The following is a 21,485-nucleotide window of genomic DNA, read 5'->3' on the forward strand; positions in this document are numbered from 1 at the left end:
CATTCTGCAAAGAAGTTCACTTCGTTGAGATTTGATAGTTGTGACTCTCCAGAACTGTGTTTCTCAATTTTTAATAACTTTTAAGATGTATGGATTTCAACTCCCAGAATCCCCAGCCAGCAACGCTGGCTGGGGAATTCTGGGAATTGAAGTCCAGGCATCATAAAGTTGCTAAGGTTGAAAAACACTACTCCAGAGGCTCCTGCACTGCAGCTTCCCACATCCATCACTATCGCCTGTGCTCTCTAAATTTTCTACAATAATCTCAATGGATCTGATCTACCCCTGATCTTGGCAGCAGAGAGAGAGAGAGAGAGAGAGAGAGAGAGAGGGAGGGAGGGAGGGAGGGAGGGAGAGAGAGAGAGAGAGAGAGAGAGAGAGAGAGAGAGAGAGAAATCTGTTCTTTTGCTCTTCTGTAACCTAAACAGCAAAAGAAGATAGCATGAGCCTTCACATCGCTGGTAAGTGCCAGAAGGGAATGAGTTGTGCCCAGTTGTTAAGGCAACATGAGGACGCTTGCTTAGCTTCCAAAACAATGCTACCATTGAGAATGAATATTCCCTGGTTGCTAAGCAACTGATTTCCAAGGCTGTAGGACCATCCTGGAAGTTATACAATCGTCCCTGCGCTAACAGTAAAATGAATGTGCAAAACTGGAGGTAGCCACAGTATAAACTATACCGACATTCCTACTACTGGTTTCCTTCCTTAATTTCCATTCCCAATAATAAGCAATAGCAAAGAGATGCGGTTTTAGATCCTGGCTTCTAATTTATGACAATTCCCAAAAGTGTGTTAGGTTTTGTAAAAAGCAGGATTCCTTCTACTTTTTTGCAGTCCTCGCAGGCTGTCTCCTTTGGCAGTTGCAACAACAGCAGCAACAACAAGCTGGCTGGAAACTAGAAGTTCTTTCAAAGGAATAAATCAGAATGCAGTAAATCCTCACTTTTTAGCAACAACCATCTGCTTGACAGGCGGGGGTGGGGGGGAATCCTGCCAAGCTGTGGGCGTTATTTTCGAGGCTGACAACAGACAAGCGTAGAAACATGTGTCTTTATTCGCAACATTTGCTATTACGCTTCATGGTGTAAACAAAGAGGATCCGGCCTGCCAAATCAGACACCCTGGCCATGAGTTTTTCATACCAAAACTGGGGGAGGATGAGGGAGAACTGAAGGAGTGAAAGATAAAGAAATCAGGGAATTCTTGATCATTTCCAGATGCACTATTTTGATACAAAAATAGGGATGAATGTTTTGCCTTGCAATAATCTAAAACAGCAATAGTTATTCAGGGTAAATGAGGAGAATGTTCTTTTACCCAGTCATGCATAGGGTTGAACTAGATCTTCCCCTTTGGTTATGTTGTAGGAAAATCTAAACCCAATCAATTGACCCATTGATTGGGGTCTCTGGCCCCCTCCTCCTCTTCCTCTAAGTAAAAGAAGGAGTGAGAAAAGCTGAAAAAATTTCCTCAGTTACAAAACTAATTTAACAACCCAGAACACAACTCTCAAACAATGATTGACTAAGACAGGCCAGTCCCTTTGCTAATGGGAAAGTTTTTTTTTTTTCATTTGATTATTGGTATCCCGCTTTTATTATTTTTACAAATTTTTACAATAACTTTACATATAGTAGGGAGACATATCCAACACACTTTTTTCCTTCTATTTTCCCCAAAACAACAATCCTGTGAGGTAGGTTGGGCTGAGAGAAAGTAACTGGCCCAAGGTCATCCAGCTGGATTTCATGGCTAAGGTGGGGTTTGAATTTAGGATTTCTTGCTTGCTTGCCTGGTGCCTTAAATGACAATGGGTAGCATGATTTTATGTTACCAGAGACACAGGTAAAAATGGATTGTATTAGTGGCTAACTGGGACTGAACAGGCTGTAGGAAGTGGATTATTCGGATCCTTTAAAATTAGGTTATAGCGGTATTTCCGGTTTGGCGTCACAGCGAGACAGCCGGGGAAATAGCGAGCTCTGATGAGCCCTGCAAAAACCCCGGCTGCTGAACCGCCGTCAATGGGTCTTCAGACCGAATCCGTCTTGTAGGGGCGGGGGGAGAAGAGGGGTGCCACGGACGACCAAGAGTAACAGGCAAATTCCTCAGAGGTTGAAGGGAACCCTCTGTGAGTCAGCGGCGGGGGGCGGCAGCAATGGCGGCTGCCACGAAGCTGTGACAAACCGAAAAAGAATTGTGCAGGAAGAAAGAAGAAAAGAACAATCTGCTTTGAAGCCGGGTGAGTGACACCAACCCAGGCAAGAAACAACGTTAAAGCATGGATTTTTATAAGTAAGACTTCTAGCCTTAAACAGCAGCTGTGGATTTGCGGGGCAAGAAGAGTTACTAAAGCAATTACAGGAGGTAAAGACCCATTAAGGAATTTTAAATACAGACCAATTTGGAATAATTGACATGCTAGAAAAATGGGGGGAATTTTTTTTTTAAATTGGAAATGACGATCTTTGGAGAAGGGGAAAAAAAGGGACAACACCTTTAAAATTTAAAGGGAAGAGACAAATGGATGGCTACATAATTGTAACAAAATGGAGACTGCTGTGACTAAGGGAAAGTGATGATTGCAGAAAGTCACCTTCTGTTTGAAAAAGAAACAATGTGATTTATCATTTATTCTGGATTACTTTGAAAATAACCAAGGGTTTTTGGTTTTGGAGATTCTTATTCTGTCTATGGGTGATTTTATTGGTGGAAAGAAAGAAGAAATATAGCGGAACTATTAAAATTGAAGCATTGGCACAGGAACAAAAGAAGGAAAGCTGATGGTTTTTGCATGGAATAGAAGCAACTAAAGAATTAAAATGACACATAGAATTTTAAATTTGCCAACACTGAATTTGAAATGGAATATCTATGGACAGATAAGGAAATAAAGAAATAAAATATACTTGGTTTTGAAATAAGAATATAAAATAATTTGATTGAAAATAAAAATGTTATATTTAAATGAGCTTTGAATTTAAACAGGAGGTGTTTATAGAATAATAAGGATGGGTAATAAAATAAGGTAATTTAAATAGAAAATTAATGTAAAGGTGGATAAAGATGGTATTTTTATAGAAGAATAAGAACATACATGAATATAAGAGAAACCTAAGAAAATGTATTTGTTCGTAGGAGAATATGTGGAGAATATATATAATATGTTTGATGCAATAAGTCTCAATGTTAAATTGTAAATAAAATAGAGAATGGTAAATATGATTAAATATGAATGTTTAATGTATTGTTGGATGGTAAAATAAGATTTACAGACGAACTAGTAAATTAAGATTGATGTAGTTTGGAAACGGTTAACATTTAGAAATATGCAGGGAATCACCCAGGAAGAATATGTTGAAAATTAGCTAAACAATAGTTGGAGGAGTATATGCTGAAAAGCAGCCAAAATAAAATATGCTGGGAATCAGCCAAACAATAGCTGGAGGTAGGAGAATATGCTGGAAAACAGCTAAAATAAAATATGCTGCGAATCAGCCAAAATAATAGATAAAACAATAGATATGGGGTGAAGAAGAAAATGTTGGAAGATTATTAAAATGAAGTGAGATGAATATGAAATGATTCTGTGTAAAATTAAAAGGGTAATTGATGATAAATTTAAGGAAATTATATGTAAATTAACAGAGCTTAAGACTTAAAGATTTGATGAAATGGGTCCAGGGATGAAGGAGTATAGATAGAAAGTTGATTTATAAATGGAAATAAAAATAGAGTTGTGTTTATTTGAAAATTAAGATTTGTGGTGATAAAATAATAAGGTAAATATTTAGATTAAGATGTTAGAATATTTGTTAAAAATTTGTGTTTTGATTTTTACGTTAAAAGATGCAATGGAGGAAATTCGGGAAAGAATTGTTAAAGAATTTTAAGCGAATGTACCTATTCATAACCAGATCAAGGATTTTGTTCTTAAAAGATGTATTTTATGTCTATGTTTTTTTAAAAAAAATTAAAAAAAATTTCAAAAAAAAAAATAGGTTATAGCGGAGGGACATTTTAGACCAATTACAAAAATGTCCTACAGAAAGTAACTAAATAATGAGCCTGTTCTGACCTTGAATAGTACTGTCATCATCTCGCTAGCGGAAAAAGAAACCCTTCAAATTCAAATCTAGCAGCACAACAAAATAAGTGCAGCCTATTCAGCTAGAAAAAAATAAATAAAAATAGGAAATGAGGTTTTCATCCTAGTTCTAAGTATTATGAAGCATTTAAGAGCCTGCAGATAGCATCTATTTAAGATGCTTAAAAATGTTACATAAGAAGTGCGCTGGATCAAATCAAAGCCCTGTCAGGTTCAGCATTTGATTCCCACAATAGCTACCAAATGCTAAAGGGAAACCCTCAGCTGGATTCAGTAATTCCTCTTGCTTTCTTCCTTAGCAACTGAGCTTCAACATCAGTTCCCTCTAATGCTTTAGAAATGCAGAATCATCAGGACCAGAAATCTTGGCAGCTTGAGCCAGCAATAAGTGGGGAAAACATGTGTGCTACTTGTCTTTTGTTTTTCCTGCTGTAAAAGGAGATATTTCTAAGGCTCAATACTTTCAATATTCATTTTTTGCATTGTTTTCCTTGGTATTATGTAATTATATGATAAGCCAGGTTGTGGTGGCTGTATTTAAAAGAGAGGGGGAAAACCTGCAGTACTCAATTCAGATCAAAATATGAACCCTTGAACTTCATATACCCAGTTTAATCTAGTGGTTAAGACACCAAGTTAGGAACTGGGAGACTGTGAATTCTAGTACCACCTTAAGCATGAAAGCTGGCTGGGTAATTTTTGGGCCAGTTACTCTCTCTCAGCTCAATCTAGCTCGCAAGTTGTTTCTTTGGGAAAAAAGGAGAAGGAAGGGGTAGTATGTATGTTCACCTTTAGCTATTTGTAAAAATAATAAAGGTGGTGGGATATAAATAAATAAAATAATAACAATAATAGTAATAGTAATAACAACAACAACAACAACAACAACAACAATATGTAGCCCATCAGACTCCATGCTGCGACTCTTGAGTAGACGGGGTCAAAAATCTGACTCCCCCCTCTTTTTTATTTTATTTTTTTCTTTTCTTTTCTTTTTTGGGGAAGGGAGAGTGAGTAGTTTAGGGTTTGGAACAGTTTTGTCCAAATGTCTGCCTTAACTCTTGCCATTGTTTAAAGCGTCATGAAAAACTATGCAGAAGCAGACAGGAGTTGTGTTTGTCTAATGCAGAGGTGCCAAACTCGATTTCATTGAGGGCTGCATCAGGGTTGTGTTTGATCTTGGGGGGCCAGGCTGGGCATGGCCAGCTCAACGTCATTTGTGTTGGGGGCACCTGTGGTGGCCCGAATGCTCTGCCAGCAAAAACAGGCTCCGGAGCTCCATTTCCAGCTGCGATGGCCTCCTGCAACCCTCTGCCAGTGAAAAAGGAGCTCGGGAGGGCTGCATGCGGCTGTCGTGAACTCCGTTTTCGGCTGCAATCCATGTGGCCCTCTTGAGCTCTGTTTTTGCTAGCAGAGGCACTGTGGGCCGGTCCTTCACTGTTTCCAAGACAGCCCTGAGGGCCAGATCTAAGCACCCCGTAGGCCAGATCCGCCCTGAGGGCCTTGAGTTTGACACCCCTGGCCTAATGTATGAATTGAAAAATGAGTGCACCAGCAGGTTCATCCAGTTAAAAGAATTGGAATAGGCATAGCTAAATGAGAGATAAAAGGTGAGATGCAAAAAAGCTGACCAAAAGAGAAAGAAATAGCATCTGCTTGGACCTGCTGCCTTGTGGGTATGTTGGATTACAATTCTCGGAATCCCCCAGGCATGCAATTGAGCAATGCAGCCTTGACATATCTAGAGAGCTGTTCTACTGTGTCGAACATGTCTTCATTCTTAAAGGGAGCCCTGTGCATCAAACGTTGCCTGCATGTAATTGGAGGCCTTACGTACCGTAAACCCACGCAATGCAGATGACTTCAAAGATGGCAAGAAAGAGAAGGCACGTGCCACTGGCTGCATAATAATCAAACAGCTGGAAGATGTACATCCCACCCTGCAAGAACCACAAAGCAAAAGGGTCAGAACCCAAAGCAACAAACATTAAAACCATTTAATTTAATGACGACCACTTTAAGTTATGGCAGCACTGAAAAAAAAAACATTTTTCACACTTAGAACCATTGCAGTATCTCCGTGGTCAACATGATTGTTAGGAAATGGGTATTGCCTAATTGGTTGGCCAGGAAATATATAAGCCAACATTGTATGTTTGTATTATGTGAATGTATTATGTAGCTTTAAGAATTGTGCTGAGTCATTCTGCATCCTGATTGGCTGAGCTCTGTAGCCAATGTATTTAAGGAGAGCTAAATTATGGTTAGCCGGAACACTACACCATTTTTATCTGCTGCTACTCTGTAACTCTTTTTGATCTCTCTATGGTCAACTGTTTGATCATGATTACTGCTTTCTGATATTTATTGAACTGTTTTTATATTGTTCCTGATTGTTCCTTGTATTTTTCTACAAACTAGTAAGAAGATTTTATATCCCTGGATTGATCTTATATTGCACTTTATATGGCTAAGACTTGGATTGTTAAAGGATTATGATTTTGCTTTTCCCTAAAAGTAAAATACTATCAAACCCAGTTTGTCTGTATGTTATTCACAATTACTCTCAAACCGTTTCTGTGCGTAAAATTCCAAATGTACTCTGCTTTATAAGCCACAACTTTGGGTGTAACTCAATAATATCCTTAACAATGATCAAAATCCGGACACTTGGCAATGAGGTTGCAGTGTTTCAGGGGCCATGTAATCCTCTTTTGCAACTCTCTGACAAGCAAAATCAAGTGGGAATCCAGATTCACTTAACAACCGTGTTACTAGCTTAACAACTGCAGTGATTCACTTAACAGCTGTGGCAAGAAAAGTTGTAAAATGGGGCAAAATTCACTTAACACTTAGCTGTCTTGTTTAACAATGGAAATTTTGGCCTCAATTATGGTCGTACATTGAGGACTACCTGTACATATTGTTTCTCATGCTGTGCTATAGAAATCAAAGCATGAGCAAAAAAAAAAAAATCTCTTCCTTTAGCTTTAAAACAAAAGGCTAATGCCAAAATCTGAACCTATCAACCTTGGGGGGGGGGGATCCTATTGCCCCAGGAATGTTTTCATAAATTTGCAGTCTTGTCACTTGTCTGACATCTACTCCTCTTCTCCCAATCAGTAATAAACTTCAAGCATTTTATAAATGGCTTTTTATCCTACATCCAGTCTTGATTTCCAAAAATCACAGGTGGATATTATAGCTGCCGTACGCTATCCATTCAGAGGCCCTGAACATACTGTAGTGCACTGTCCTGGGAAATATTGTTTCACTATGACCAATATATTAATGTTATGGATGAACAAGATTCAAATTCCTGCCTTCCCCCACCCAAATTAACATTTAGGAAACTGTAGCCAGATTTGGAGGACACAAATGGCAAAGCTTCGTGGTTACCATTCTGATTGTCTCCATTTCTATAGCCCTGAGTTGGAATTTGAGCTGAGAGACCAGCAACAAGAAAACAAAGCATTCTGGGTAGAAGTGCAATTGGCATATGCCAGGTGTGGGCAACTGTGGCCCTTTTACAACCTGTAGACTTCAACTCCCAGAATTCCTGAGATAGCCAAGCTGTCTCAGGAATTCTGGGAGCTGAAGTCCACAGGTTGTAAAAGGGCCACAGTTGCCCACCCCTGGCATATGGCATACTGAAGAAAACCAGCTGCCAAAAAACCCTTCCACAGATGCTGATGGCTGAGCAAGTATTTCGGACGAAACTACAAATTAGCTGTCCAGGAAAAAAAAAAGTGGGTGTCGTAACTTTTGATTTAAGGTGACCAAATCCCAAGAGAAAGCTGTACTGGTTCAAGATTATTTTTCAAATGCAGTCTTTGAAAACCTGTCATTCCCACCCCTTTCAAGATTCTGAGGGAATCTTCAGGTCCTACTCTCAGGTCAGAGGTTGAGTTGTAACCAGTGGCAGCAAGCAGTCAAAGGCCTTTTGGAGCTGTCCAAGGTTCAAAAGCTCTCTCAATCTTCTTGCCTTCTTCTCCATGCAACCTGGCTTTCTCCTGTGGATAAGTGGTGCCCCTTCCTTGCTCTCTCACAAATTCAGTAAGCATTCTTGGTATTTTTGAAGCTTAATTGGTTGGTGCAGTTGTGTGATAGAAAGCTGAAGGTAAATTATTTAGCTTATTGAAATATTACTGATTGCTTCCTTAGGACTAATGTTAGGTTTCTGTTGATTCTTTAACATATTCTATCTGCATCCATTTATACACTTAAAACTTATGTGGCAGCTCTCCTCTCCTCTCCTCTCCTCTCCTCTCCTCTCCTCTCCTCTCCTCTCCCTTTTGACATCTTCTCCTGTTATCATGGCTTTATGCCATCCCCTTTAGCTCTTTCTCCTATATAACCCAGAATAAGAGTAAGAAATAAGGATAATAGCTCTTATATCTTTGTAGTTGTCTCCATATCCACTATTACTCCTTCATTAAAACATTTCTTCATGTCCAGGATAATGAATCTCATTACCTGCACTAGGCTTTTCTCTATTTGGTTATGACCAATTGATCATTAAAGTTCCATTTTCAAGTTTCAATTAAAAAAATAATACCACAATGACTATACTAATTATAGACATTCTGCACCTTAAACCCACTATGCCATCTTCAGTAAGTACCTTTGAAGGAAGCAAAGTAACACACTTGTTACTTGAGTAGCAATCAGAAAGGAATTAACCATTCAGTCTGGTTAATTGAGGGGATTAACTGGGGAGACAAGAATGCCATAATTTTTTTAAAAAATCCTGTTCATGTGTTTAATAAGTTCAAATTATCACTGTGCACATGTGATGCTTCCATACACTGTATGCATATCTATTAGCAAGAGTATATCCTTCCTTCCTTCCTTCCTTCCTTCCTTCCTTCCTTCCTTCCTTCCTTCCTTCCTTCCTTCCTCTTTCTTTCTTTCTTTCTTTCTTTCTTTCTTTCCTTTTCTTTTCTTTTCTTTTCTTTTCATTCTTTCTTTCTCAATCAAATTTTGAAACAGTTCATCTCCTTCAGAGAGGGACAGAATGGATTCAATCTATTTCCAGAAATTTCATTTTTAGAACTTGGAAGAAAGGTGACCAAAGAAAGATGGTATATTATGTGTGACATTCTAGATGTTGGACTACAAGAATCAGTATTTCTAAATACTGACTATGTTGCATTGGGTGACAATTGATGACAATTAGAACCCAAGAACATCTGAAGCAGCACCACTTTTAAAAGAAAGCACAACACGGGATAGTGATTTCTTGGAATAGTTGCCTGAAAATAGGGAAGAATGCTGGGGGAAGGGAAGGGAAGAGAAGAGAACATATGTAAATAGAATGCATTTTGTGACCTCTTGATGATTTGGGTAACTTAATCATAGGGGCTGAAGTGTTGGAGAATAGTTGCTAATTTCACAGTAGTAGCATGTTGTTTGCAGTTGTCTTTTTTCCTCCCCACTGACCTCCACTTCTCACCTCCGTGACCAGCAGCAAGCCAATGAGATAGCAGATCACAGCAATGCCCAGGATCAGCAGCTCCCTACGTCCTTTCTTACGGAAGACTTCCGGGAACAAGTCAACGATGGCAGTCACTAAGCTCTCGACACAGACAAACTAGGGAAGAAAGTATGTCAGAAGACAAATTCCAAAGTTGCTAGCTCTCAATCTGTTTAGCTTTCTCCCTCTCGTTCCTTTCCTTTCTTTGCTAGCTATCAGCTTCCTGTAGCAATTTTAGCACATGTGCATTTCTCAACACATCCTGCATTAGGCTTGTGATATATTGCTACATGTCAAGAGATTTTCCCATCGTTCACAACACACACACCCAGATGAGTTTTAAGAATTCTTCCTACATGCACATGAATGAACTCTATGGTAGAAGAAACCATAAGTTTTGCCTATGGAGGGCTTCTAATTCTTAGGATTTTTCTGTAAAAATCTATTCAAATCCAGAGTCTGAATAAAGAACTCTGCTGGACAATCCAAGAGCTGCAAGAACAACATTTAGCTAAAAGGATCAATGGTCTGCAAAAGAAACCATCCACTAGCATTATGCACCTGGTGGCGATGTGCATCATATGTGAATATATGAGTAAATCCTTTGCCAACTTCTTACTTCTTTCTTAAGAGCTACTTGAGGGGGAAAAAAACAGCTCATTTCAAAGAAGAAAAGGCGAAAGAATCCATCACAAGAGAGTTTACACCTGCATTTGTATTGCAAACTATCTGTACATCTTAGCTGCATCAGATCAAAATTCTGCTCTCCCAATTTATATAAGCAATTAATGCTGAGCATCACTTATTCATGGGGCTCCTTTCTTTGCAAAAAAAAAACAAAACAAAACTGTGTTTCTTCTGCAAGATGTATTACATACAAAGATATAAAAATATTCTATATTCTTCAAATTAATGGAGTTAAGAATACATTAGAGCAGGGGTGTCAAACTCAAGGCCCAAGGCCTGGATCCGGCCCATGGATTGCTTAAACATGGCCCACGGATCTGCCCTGGAAACAGCAAAGGACTGGCCTGCGGTGCCTCTGCCAGTGAAAATAGAGCTCAGGGAGGCCGCACACGAGCCAGCCAGGCTCCATTTTCAGCAGCGACAGCCTCCTGCAGCCCTCTGCCAGTGAAAATGGAGCCCAGGCAGGCCATGCGTGGCCTCCCTGAGCTCCATTTTTGCTGGCAAAGGGCTGCAAGAGGCCGTCGCGGCCAAAAATGGATCCTTGATGAGTGACATCGAGCTGGCCTCGCCCACCCTGACCACAGGTCCAGCCACACACACACACACACACCGCCCCCCCCCCCCGAGTTCAAACACAACCCTGATGCAGCCCTCAATGAAATTGATGTTTGCATTAGAGGGTCTAATTGTTTTTTTTTTAAAAAAATCATCATACTTGACTGTCCAGCCCCAAGAAGATCAACATAAGGAAGAACAAACAGGCCCACAGCTGAGATATAGGCATCATGGTTACTGCTTTGGGGTAAGCAATAAATGCTAGGCCAGGACCTGTCAATCAAACAAAAAGAAGCAAAGCAATGTTCTATTAGCTTAAGATGAGGCACCGGCATCCTTTCAACAGTTATCAGATCACAGTTCCTGTTAAAACTTTATCCCACTGGATATGATGATTGGAGTTGAATGGGAATTCATGCAGAGAATACCGGTTTTCAGCTTCTGCTTTATCAAACATGCTTACTGGATTAAGATAGACAAATACACAGTTATCAGAGACTACCTGTGTTTTCCAACTAGTGCCTTCTGGATATGGGAGACAAAACCAGATAAGCATGGAGAACATCAACAAAATCAGACATATGTGAGTTTCTCTATCCATCTTGTAGAGCAGGGGTCTCCAACCTTGGCAACTTTAAGGCTAGAGGACTTCAACTCCCAGAATTCCCTAGCCAGCTGTTCCAAGTAAAGCTGCCTTTCACAATTGACTGATGGTGATGTTGTCAATGCCAATGGTGTTCAAGTGGTACTCCAGTTGTTTTGGGATTACTCCCAAGGCACCTAGAACTATTGGTACTATCTTTGCATTCCCCTAGCCAGCTGGCTGGGGAATTCTGGGAGTTGAAGTCCTCCAGCCTTAAAGTTGCCAACTTGGAGACCCCTGTTGTAGACAACTTGTATGGATATTCTTTAAGGAAGGCCTCCCCCAATTTAGCACAGGTGACAACTCACAGAATTCAAACCAGCATGGCCCAAACAGAAAACCAGATTGGGAAAGAGAGTCTTATGTTTATGTTATGGCTCCTATTCCTAAAATATAGACCCAGTGGGCACGCCAGCTTAGCTCTGGCGCGCATGTGCATGCCAGACAGCTGATTTTCGGGCCTTCTGGGCCCACCAGAAGTAGGGAAACAGGCTGTTTCCTGCCTCCGGAGGGCCTGGGTGGAGGGGGCAAGGCCCGTTTTTCTTTCTTACCTGGTTCCAGATCCTCTCTGTGTATCTACGGAGGGTGAAAACAGCCTTTCTCACTCCCTCAGAGGCCCTCCGGAGGCCTGAAAGGGCCCATTTCCCAACTTCCGGTGGGACAGGAAGTGACTTTTTTGCTGTCCCCAGGCTCCAGAGACTCCTAGAGAGGCTCCGGAGGGCCTCTGAGGGAGTGGGAAAGGCTGTTTTTGCCCTTTCCAGATGCATAGAGAGGATCTGGAGCCAGGTAAGAAAGAAAAATGGGCCTACTGTGCCATCACGTGCCAGGAGGGGAGGGAGGGGGGTTGCGCACGCAGGGCAGGGCACGTAGAATTATGGATGTGGGCACGCACACACGTGAACCTCCCCTGCCCCCCCTCTCCTGGCACGCAATGGCAAAAAGGTTAGCCATCACTGATATAGACCATAATTTCTATTTAGCTATCTCCTTCTGCAGCCAACAGCTCCTTACCTGATTCAGCTACTTTTGAAATGGGGACACCTTGTTCCTGCGCCATGAAGCCCAAGACAGAGAAGATGGCAAAGCCTGCCGCAAAGCTTGTGGCACTGTTCAGGAAACAGAGCATGAAGGAATCTCTGTGGAAAATTCCAGAAAGAGAGAGAGAGAGATTGTTGTCATTGGATGGTGTTAAAGATATTGTCAGAGTATGCAAGCTGTTCCAAGTAAAGCTGCCTTTCGCAATTGACTGATGGTGATGTTGTCAATGCCAATGGTGTTCAAGTGGTGCTCCACTTGTTTTGGGATTACTCCCAAGGCACTTTAGGACTATTGGAACTACCTTTGCTTTCTTTTGTCACCGTTGCTGTCAGCTTTGGAAGCCATATTAGGCCGGAAGCTTCAATGCTGCCACCTTATTTATTTTTATTTTATTTTAATCAAATTTCTATACCGCCCTACTCCCGAAGGACTCAGGGCGGTGAACAGCCAAGATAAAATACAGATAATACAAATATTAAAAATCCCTTAAAATTATTAAATATTTTGGCCGAAACACAGATTAAAACACCCAATTTATAAAATCATGAATTAAAAAATTTAAAAATTTAAAAGAGGGGAGTTAGGCCAGGCCAGCTTGCTGAAATAGAAAAGTTTTGAGAGCACGGCGAAACGTGCGCAGGTCCGGGATCCTCCGTATCTCTGGGGGGAGCTCGTTCCAGATGGTAGGTGCCCCCACAGAGAAGGCTCTCCCCCTGGGGGCCGCCAGTCGACACTGTTTGGCTGACGGCACCCTGAGGAGCCCCTCTCTATGGGAGCGTACTGGTCGGTGAGAGGCTATTGGTAGCAGAAGGCGGTCTCGTAGATACCCCGGTCCGATGCCATGGAGCGCTCTAAAGGTGGTAACCAAAACCTTGAAGCGCACCCGGAAGACCACCGGGAGCCAGTGCAGCTCGCGCAGGAGGGGGGTCACATGGGAGCGCCACGTCGCTCCCATAACCACCCGCGCGGCCGCATTCTGGACCAGCTGGAGCCTCCGGGTGCTCCTCAAGGGGAGCCCCATGTAGAGAGCATTGCAGTAGTCCTTCTCATGTGTCGGAAAATAGGCGGGGGGGATTAAGGAGAGGGGTTGTTAGTAGACATAATAGCATTCTTCCTGTTGGTCAAGGTCAGGGCGATCCAGCATCTGGAGAAGGAGTGGTCAGGGGGCTGGATTGAGATGGAGCGGACGTTGATTGGAGCATGTGATTGACTGAGGGGAAAGGGGATGGTTTTGGAAGCTTTGACTTACTGAAGGAAAACCTGGGCTTTTCAGATTCGGGTTTTCCCAGATGTGCCAGTTTGCCTATTCTAGTAAAGACAACTTCGGAAAAATGTTTGCTTCCACGTCTTTACTTGGAGTTGGGGTTTTTCTGGAACGCTGACAGTTGTTTTACTTCTATTTCCATGTTTATTTGTTCGCTCTTAATTATTGTTAATTTTTTTGCTTTATTCCCCTTTAACTATTGTTTTTGGAAAGTATTATCTGGGTAAGTTGTTATGCCATTATTGAACAAAAAAGCCTACATGTCAAATAGCTTGCTGGCCTTCACTGTAAAGTATTGTAACAATGAAGACACCAATTTAGCCCACAGTATCTCCACAAAAAAAAACGTGAGTCTGGGGAACGGATTCCAATTAGATTAAAGTAGATATTTTACGCAAATGGAAAAAAAATATGATTCAATATAAGGAGGTTTCGTGAGTGTGTGTTTGTATGTAACCCAGGGGTGAAATCCAGCAGGTTCTGACAGGTTCTGGAGAACCGGTAGTGGAAATTTTGAGTAGTTCAGAGAACCGACAAATGCCACCTCTGGCTGGCCCCAAAGTGGGGAGGGAATGGGGATTTTGCAGTATCCTTCCCCTGGAGTGGGGAGGAAATGGGGATTTTGCAGTATCCTCCCCCTGCCGTGCCCACCAAGCCACACCCACAGAACCGGTAGTAAAAAAAAATTGGATTTCACCACTGATGTAAGCATATGAGAGGCAGGGAAAGTCCGTAGACACACAGATACATATGTGTATTTAAAGTATATTTTCTTAGATATTTTGATCATTGAAGTAGAAGAAATCCATGCAAAGAACGCAAATATAAAATCATGTCTTGTTGTTAGAATGTCTTCACAGAACATATAAAATATATTAAAGGATATTATACACATAGACTAGAGATAAATTTCATTTCATTTCATTTATTCGAATTTCTATACCGCCCTTCTCCTTTCGGACTCAGGGCGGTGAACAGCCAGATAAAAAACATCTATACAAACATCACAGTTAAAATAAAGTTAAAATAATTTATAAATTTGGCCCATAATTTAAAACTTGTCAATTAAAATAAATATTAAAATTTTAAAACTAACCCTAAAATCAGGACAGACCGGCTAGCTGAAAAAAATGAGTTTTTAGGGCCCGACGAAAAATCCGGAGGTCGGAGATCACTCGTATCTCTGGGGGTAGATTGTTCCATAGGGTAGGTGCCACCACAGAGAAGGCTCTCCTCCTGGGGGTCGTCAGCCGGCATTGTCTGGCCGACGGCACCCTGAGGAGGCCCTCTCTGTGGGAGCGAACCGGCCGGTGGGAGGCTATTGGTGGCAGAAGGCGGTCCCGTAAGTACCCTGGCCCTAAGCCATGGAGCGCTTTAAAGGTGATCACCAACACCTTGAAGCGCACCCGGAAGTCCACCGGAAGCCAATGCAGCTCGCGCAGGAGAGGAGTCACACGGGAGCGCCCCGTCACTCCCATAATCCCCCGCGCAGCCGCATTCTGCACCAGTTGGAGCCTCCGGGTGCACCCCAAGGGGAGCCCCATGTAGAGAGCGTTACAATAGTCCAGACGAGAAGTGACGAGTGCTTGAGTGACCGTGCGTAGGGAGTCCCGGTCCAGAAAGGGGCGCAACTGGCGTATCAGGCGAACCTGACAAAAAGCCCCCCTGGCCACGGCTGTCATATGCCCTTCTAAGGACAGCCGCGCATCCAGGAGGACACCCAAGTTGCGGGCCCTCTCTGTGGGGGCCAATGATTCGCCCCCAATAACCAGCGATGGCGTCAGCTGGCTATACCGGGACGCCGGCAGCCACAGCCACTCGGTCTTGGAAGGGTTGAGTCGAAGCCTGTTTCTCCCCATCCAGACCCGCACGGCCTCCAGGCACTGGGACATCACTTCCAAGGCATCATTGGGATGGCCTGGGGTGGAAATGTACAGCTGAGTGTCATCAGCGTACTGATGGAACTCCACCCCAAAACCACGGATGATTTCACCCAGCAGCTTCACATAAATGTTGAACAGGAGGGGCGAGAGGACCGACCCTTGCGGCACCCCACAAACAAGGCGCCTTGGGGTCGACCGCTGCCCCCCTGTCAACACAGATTGCGACCGGTCGGAGAGATAGGAGGAGAACCACCGCAAAACAGTGCCCCCCACTCCCAGTCCCTCCAGCTGGCGCAACATGATACCATGGTCGATGGTATCAAAAGCCGCTGAGAGGTCTAATAGGACCAGGATAGAGGAATAACCCCTATCCCGGGCCCTCCAGAGATCATCCACCAACGCGACCAATGCCGTTTCCGTGCTGTACCCAGGTCTGAAGCCGGACTGGAGCGGATCCAGATAGACAGCTTCATCCAGGTACTGGGGGAGCTGTCGCGCCACCACACTCTCAACAACCTTCGCAATAAAGCGAAGGTTGGAGACTGGACGATAGTTAGCCAAAATAGCCGGATCCAGGGATGGCTTCTTGAGGAGAGGCCTCACCACCGCCTCTTTCAAGGTGGCCGGCAGGACACCCTCGCTCAAAGAAGTGTTAATAATCCCCTGGAGCCAGCCTCGTGTAACCTCCCGGGAAGCCAGCACCAACCAGGAGGGACACGGGTCCAATAAACATGTGGTTGCGTTCAGTCGTCCCAAGATCCTGTCCACGTCCTCGGGAGCCACAGGATCGAACTCCTCCCAGATAACACTCTCAAGGCCTGCCTCAGTCATCTCGTCTGAACTAACCCAGTCGGCGGCCAAGTCTTCCTGAATCTGAGTTATTTTATCATCCAGATACTGTACAAAATCCTCAGCTCGGCCCTGCAAGGGGTCCTCCCGCGCTCCCAGATGGAGGAGGGAGCGGGTCACCCTAAACAGGGTGGCTGGGCGGTTATCTGATGACGCGATAAGAGCGGAAAAATAGCTAGATTTCGCCGCTTTTATCGCCACTAGGTAGGTCTTAATATGAGACCTTACCAGTGTCAAGTCAGACTCGGAACGACTGGCCCTCCAACTGCTCTCTAGGCGTCTTTTCCGGCGCTTCATCTCCCTCAGCTCCTCGGAAAACCAAGGAGCTAAGTGAGTTCGGTGCCGGGTCAGAGGCCGCAAAGGCACGACCCGGTCCAAAGCCCCGGCAGCCGCCCTATCCCAGGCGGCCACCAGGTCATCAGCCGAGTCATGAGCTAGAGTCTCAGGAAATGGCCCAAGCTCCATCTGGAACCTATCAGGGTCCATCAGGCACCTGGGGCGGAACCACCTGGTCGGTTCCGCCTCCCTGCGACGGGGTACGGCGGTCAGAAAGTCAAGTCGAAGGAGCGAGTGGTCAGACCATGACAAGGGTTCGATATCTACATCCCCTATATCAAGGCCACTCAACCACTGACCAGAGATAAAAACTAAGTCCAGAGTGTGTCCCCCCATATGAGTAGGGCCGTGAATTACTTGGGTCAGGTCCATGGCCGTCATGGAAGCCATGAACTCCCGAGCTACCTCAGATGTTTCACTGAGGGATGGCAGGTTGAAATCCCCCATGACCACAAGTCTGGGGGTATCAGCCGCCACCTCGGCTATAACATTGAGGAGCTCGGGCAGGGTCATTGTCACGTGGCAGGGAGCCAGGTACGTGATCAACAGACCCATCTGCGCCCCACGACCCCACTTCACAAAAAGGGACTCACATCCGGCTATCTGAGGTACAGTGGTCTCCCTCGGATCAAGACCTTCTTTTAGAATGACCGCCACCCCCCCCGCCCCTGCCCTGAGCTCTCGGCTGATGAAATATCGAAGTATCTCTCTCTTTGTGTGTGTGTACATGTTTGTGTGTCTATATCTATATATTTACAGAAATGAGTAAATAGTTGTTATATGAAGCAGGCAGCAGGATAGAAGATAAACTGCAATGATTTCAACCATGGTGAAAGATCCTGCGTTTCAGAAGAATTGTCAGACTACAGGGAAATATATATTAAAGAATCCAGTGGATCACGAACACAGGTGGTCAATACACAATGACTGATACTACAAAACTCTAAAAGTCTGCAGAAATTAAAACTGGTGTTTTTACTTCTACCTGTAACAATTGTTGTTATATTTGTTGTAGCTGCCAAGAGCCGTCAAGCATCCTTGGCAAATGGCATATGAAAAGAAGATCTGAGTACCTGCATCCATCCATACCTGAAACAAGAAAAGGACAATAATTCTACAGTCAGGAGGTACAGTAGATCATCAAGAAGAACATGTTAACAGGTAAATGCCATCCCTAGAAAAAAGAAGAGAAGACGTTGAAGTGGAAACAGATGTCCTTGGTTGAAAAATTCACAAATATGGTAGCTGGATCCACCAAATAGAGAGGAATTTCCTACATAGGAAAAAGATCAGGGCAGATCTATTTAAATATTAAAGTATAGGTGCATCACACTGAAAAAAATGCATATTGCTGAATTCATGTGCTTTTCTAGTAATAACATATGGCTGTGAAAGTGGAACCATAAGAAAGACTTAATGAAGGAAAATGGATGCCTTTGAATCCTGGTGCTGGAAAATCTGTTGAGAATACTTTGGACTGTCTTTGAAGAGGAACAAATAATTCAATATTAGATGAAATAAAACCAGACTGCTCACTAGAAGCATTAATAATGAAGCGAAAGCTTAAAAATTGTGCATACGCAATGCAAAGGCAAGAGTAACTACTGTAGTGAAGATCCCCAAGGCTTAGAAAAATTGAAGTCAATGGAAAAAGAAGTCAACAGAAGATAAAGGGGGCTGCTACTATCACTGATGATACAAGCAGGAACTTACAAGAACTCAAAGATGCAGTTACATTGGACCATGAAGAGTTGGAAGTGATGAAACAAGTGATCAAATCAAAGGGTGCATCACTGAAAAATTCACAAATTATACATGTATAAATTGAAATCTAAAACCTTTTATATCAATGTGAAAATTGTTCTGACCTAGTCTCCCTTAAAAAGCAGGAAGCAGAGTCTTGCTCCTGGCAAAACCCCTTTTATATACACGACTATGAATTCCTTTCATTCACAGTCAGCAAGGCCTGGCAAACAATCTTTTCAGAAGAATATTTATCAACACAAACCTTATCTCACTTGGAAAGCTGCCAGATAACTAGTTTCCAAATGCAGTGCAAGGCAAAACTTGGCACAGTCTCTGGGAGTCAGGGACAGATCTTCCCATTCTTGAAACAACCAAACAAACAAATTGTTTCCTACAAAAGCCCACTCCCCATTTGCTCCTCTTTTGTTTCCTATGGGAGGGGCCAATCACCTCCAAGGTGTGGCTTTACTCCTAAATCGACCCTGCTTTCTTAGTTCTTCTTGTCTTCTGGCAGCTCTGCGCATGCGCACACTGGGAACAGGCTCCAGCTGTTCCTCTGCCTCACTGCTGTCTAGCTCCCTCGTTGCCTCCGATGCAAAGCCCGCGTCCGAGCTTTCCCCAGCCCCCAGGACTGGCTCACGTTCCTCCCCAAACTCCTCACTGCCAGACTCTGCTACCAGCTCTGCTGGCCACTGGCAGGCCACCACAAAAATAACTTACTTTGCAAATCTCCACAAAAGATTCTGAATAAATTTCTCTCACTCAGATCCTTTTGTCTAATAAAATAGTTTTTATCCTTTGTACTCCTTATAGTAGTACAAAGTCCAAAGATGGGGCACGAGACAAGACAAAAGCAACAACCTTTTCCAAACTGGTGGGCTGAAAAGCTGCAGGACTTCCATAATTGAAGTAGTCATTGTCTACGTTGTCCAGAAAATATGGGAGCTGAAGTCCAACACATGTCATGTGGAAAATATTGAGTTGCAGAAGAAATAAACAATTGTATTTTCATGAACACACACATTCTTGAAATACTCGATAGAGCCTCTAAATAGTCTGAAACTAGACTAGCCAAGAAGGCTGCCTCTCTAATGTAAACTTTCCTATATACTCAATCAATATTACATTTTCTAGGTTTAGCTATGTCATTCCAGGGTCAGAAGTCTAGCAAGAGAATGTGTGAGATGATAAAATACCCAACAATAGCAAAAATAAAACCAGCAAAAATAGCACTTTTGTTATTGTTTTAATATTTACAAATATTAATTTGTATTCATATTAAAAATATTGATTCTGTAAACTGCCTTGTGATATCTCTAAGAATTAAATATAAATTTAACAATAATAATAATATTTGGCAGATTGATGCCATACTTAGAAAATCTGAGCATTGACAAAATTTCTATCTGTCGATTGCAAAAGGACACATTGCTTGGATCCGCACCTATACTACACCGATACATCACAACATCCTAAATTCTAGGGAAGAACTCAATACATATGAAGGGCAATACCAGCTAAAGAACTGACAGCAATGATTTCACACTGTTGTATATATAATAATAACAAGCAACCATTTATATATTTGAGGACTACTTCATTTGAATGTGTGTACTGGTTTTTGGCTGGTTGGTTTCGTTTTTGTTTTGTTTTTTAATTTTAGTTTGATTTAGATTTATAAGTATTTTATTGTTATTTTATTTGTTTTAATATTTATTGATTTAATAAATGTATGTGCTGCTCATCTCTCCAATAGGTTAACTCTAGGGAGATGGGAGCAGTGGTAGGATTCAAATAATTTAACAACCGCTTCTCTGCCCTAATGACCGGTTGGGTGGGCATGGACATGGTGGGCATGGCCAGGGGGTGTGACTGACAGCACTTGACCTTGTGCACCCCCTGGGAGCAAAAATGGGCCATGGGGGAATGCAACACTCACCCACCCCCGTGCCCCATTTGGGGGGTAGTAGGCTACCCTGAAGCCTCCTGGGGACGAAAACAGGTCATGGGGGGGGCACACCACACCCTGCGCCCCATTTTGGGCCCAGGAGACCTCCCTACACTTACCTGAGAGCCAAAATGGGGCATGTGGGGACTCCTGGAAAGGGCAGGGTGGGAAGGGGCGGGGCCAGACAGCAATTTAACTACCAGTTCGCCTGAACTGGCCCGAACCAGCTGAATTCCACCACTGGATGGGAGGTATCTTTTGCTTGTGGTGAATTATCTTTTGGCGTGAGTCAAACTCATTATTTGACTCAAAAAGAAAGTAAAAATTTTCTCAATAATAAGGGTGTCAGCGTTCTTCAAATCCTTCAAAGGGATTTAGTAGGCAAAAGTTCAAGCTTCTCCTCTCTTTATATATGTCAGTACTGGGACGCTGACAAAGGGATTAAAAACATGATCAGCTGAACCTTCCTCAATTCAAAATGAGCAGTGAAACACAAATTGCATCCAGTTTAAAGTAAATTGTAGTAAAGAAAATTTAAAGACACAGAATTCTGTCTGCACCCTAAGAAATCTTTTTGCTGGGTTTCTCTTGCTAGGAACACCAGTCCCTCGGGGGAACTTTGGATATTAGACATGAGAAACTTGAACCAGTTCCCAGTCAATTGGAAGAGACATTATCTTTCTCTTGCCAAATCATTTTCAATTAGGACATAGCGAAACCATCTGTCAGATGTTGAAAATTTAATAGAAGAAACGGCAGTGCTGTGCCTTAACTGGTAGTGACCAGGTATATCTGTACCTGTGTGAATCCTTCAGTGAAGCTGGAGCTGCTTTTTAGGAAAGGTCCTTTGCCTTTACAATGGCATGCTTGGACCTGCCTTTCGAAGATTAAGTTTTCGCTAAGTCATGGGTGTCCAACTCACCACACCACGTTGCCATCGTGTGATGTT

General features: G+C 42.9%; 1 protein-coding gene across 1 annotated transcript in view; it reads right to left on the minus strand.

Moving 5' to 3' along the window:
- Nucleotides 1–21,485, minus strand: part of LOC139319771 (sodium- and chloride-dependent betaine transporter-like) — an 81,418-nt gene that overhangs the window by 15,023 nt on the left and 44,910 nt on the right. Inside the window, exons 8-12 of the mRNA XM_070947792.1 lie at nt 17,828–17,931; nt 12,484–12,608; nt 10,990–11,102; nt 9,567–9,704; nt 5,949–6,051 (exon numbers count right to left, since the gene is read on the minus strand). Of these exons, the coding sequence (XP_070803893.1) occupies nt 5,949–6,051; nt 9,567–9,704; nt 10,990–11,102; nt 12,484–12,608; nt 17,828–17,931 (583 nt within the window). The remainder of the gene's footprint in view (nt 1–5,948; nt 6,052–9,566; nt 9,705–10,989; nt 11,103–12,483; nt 12,609–17,827; nt 17,932–21,485) is intronic.

This window comes from Pituophis catenifer, unplaced genomic scaffold, assembly GCF_029215685.1.
Source record: "Pituophis catenifer annectens isolate HBS135680 unplaced genomic scaffold, rPitCat1.0.hap2 SCAF_7, whole genome shotgun sequence".
NCBI lineage: Eukaryota > Metazoa > Chordata > Lepidosauria > Squamata > Colubridae > Pituophis > Pituophis catenifer.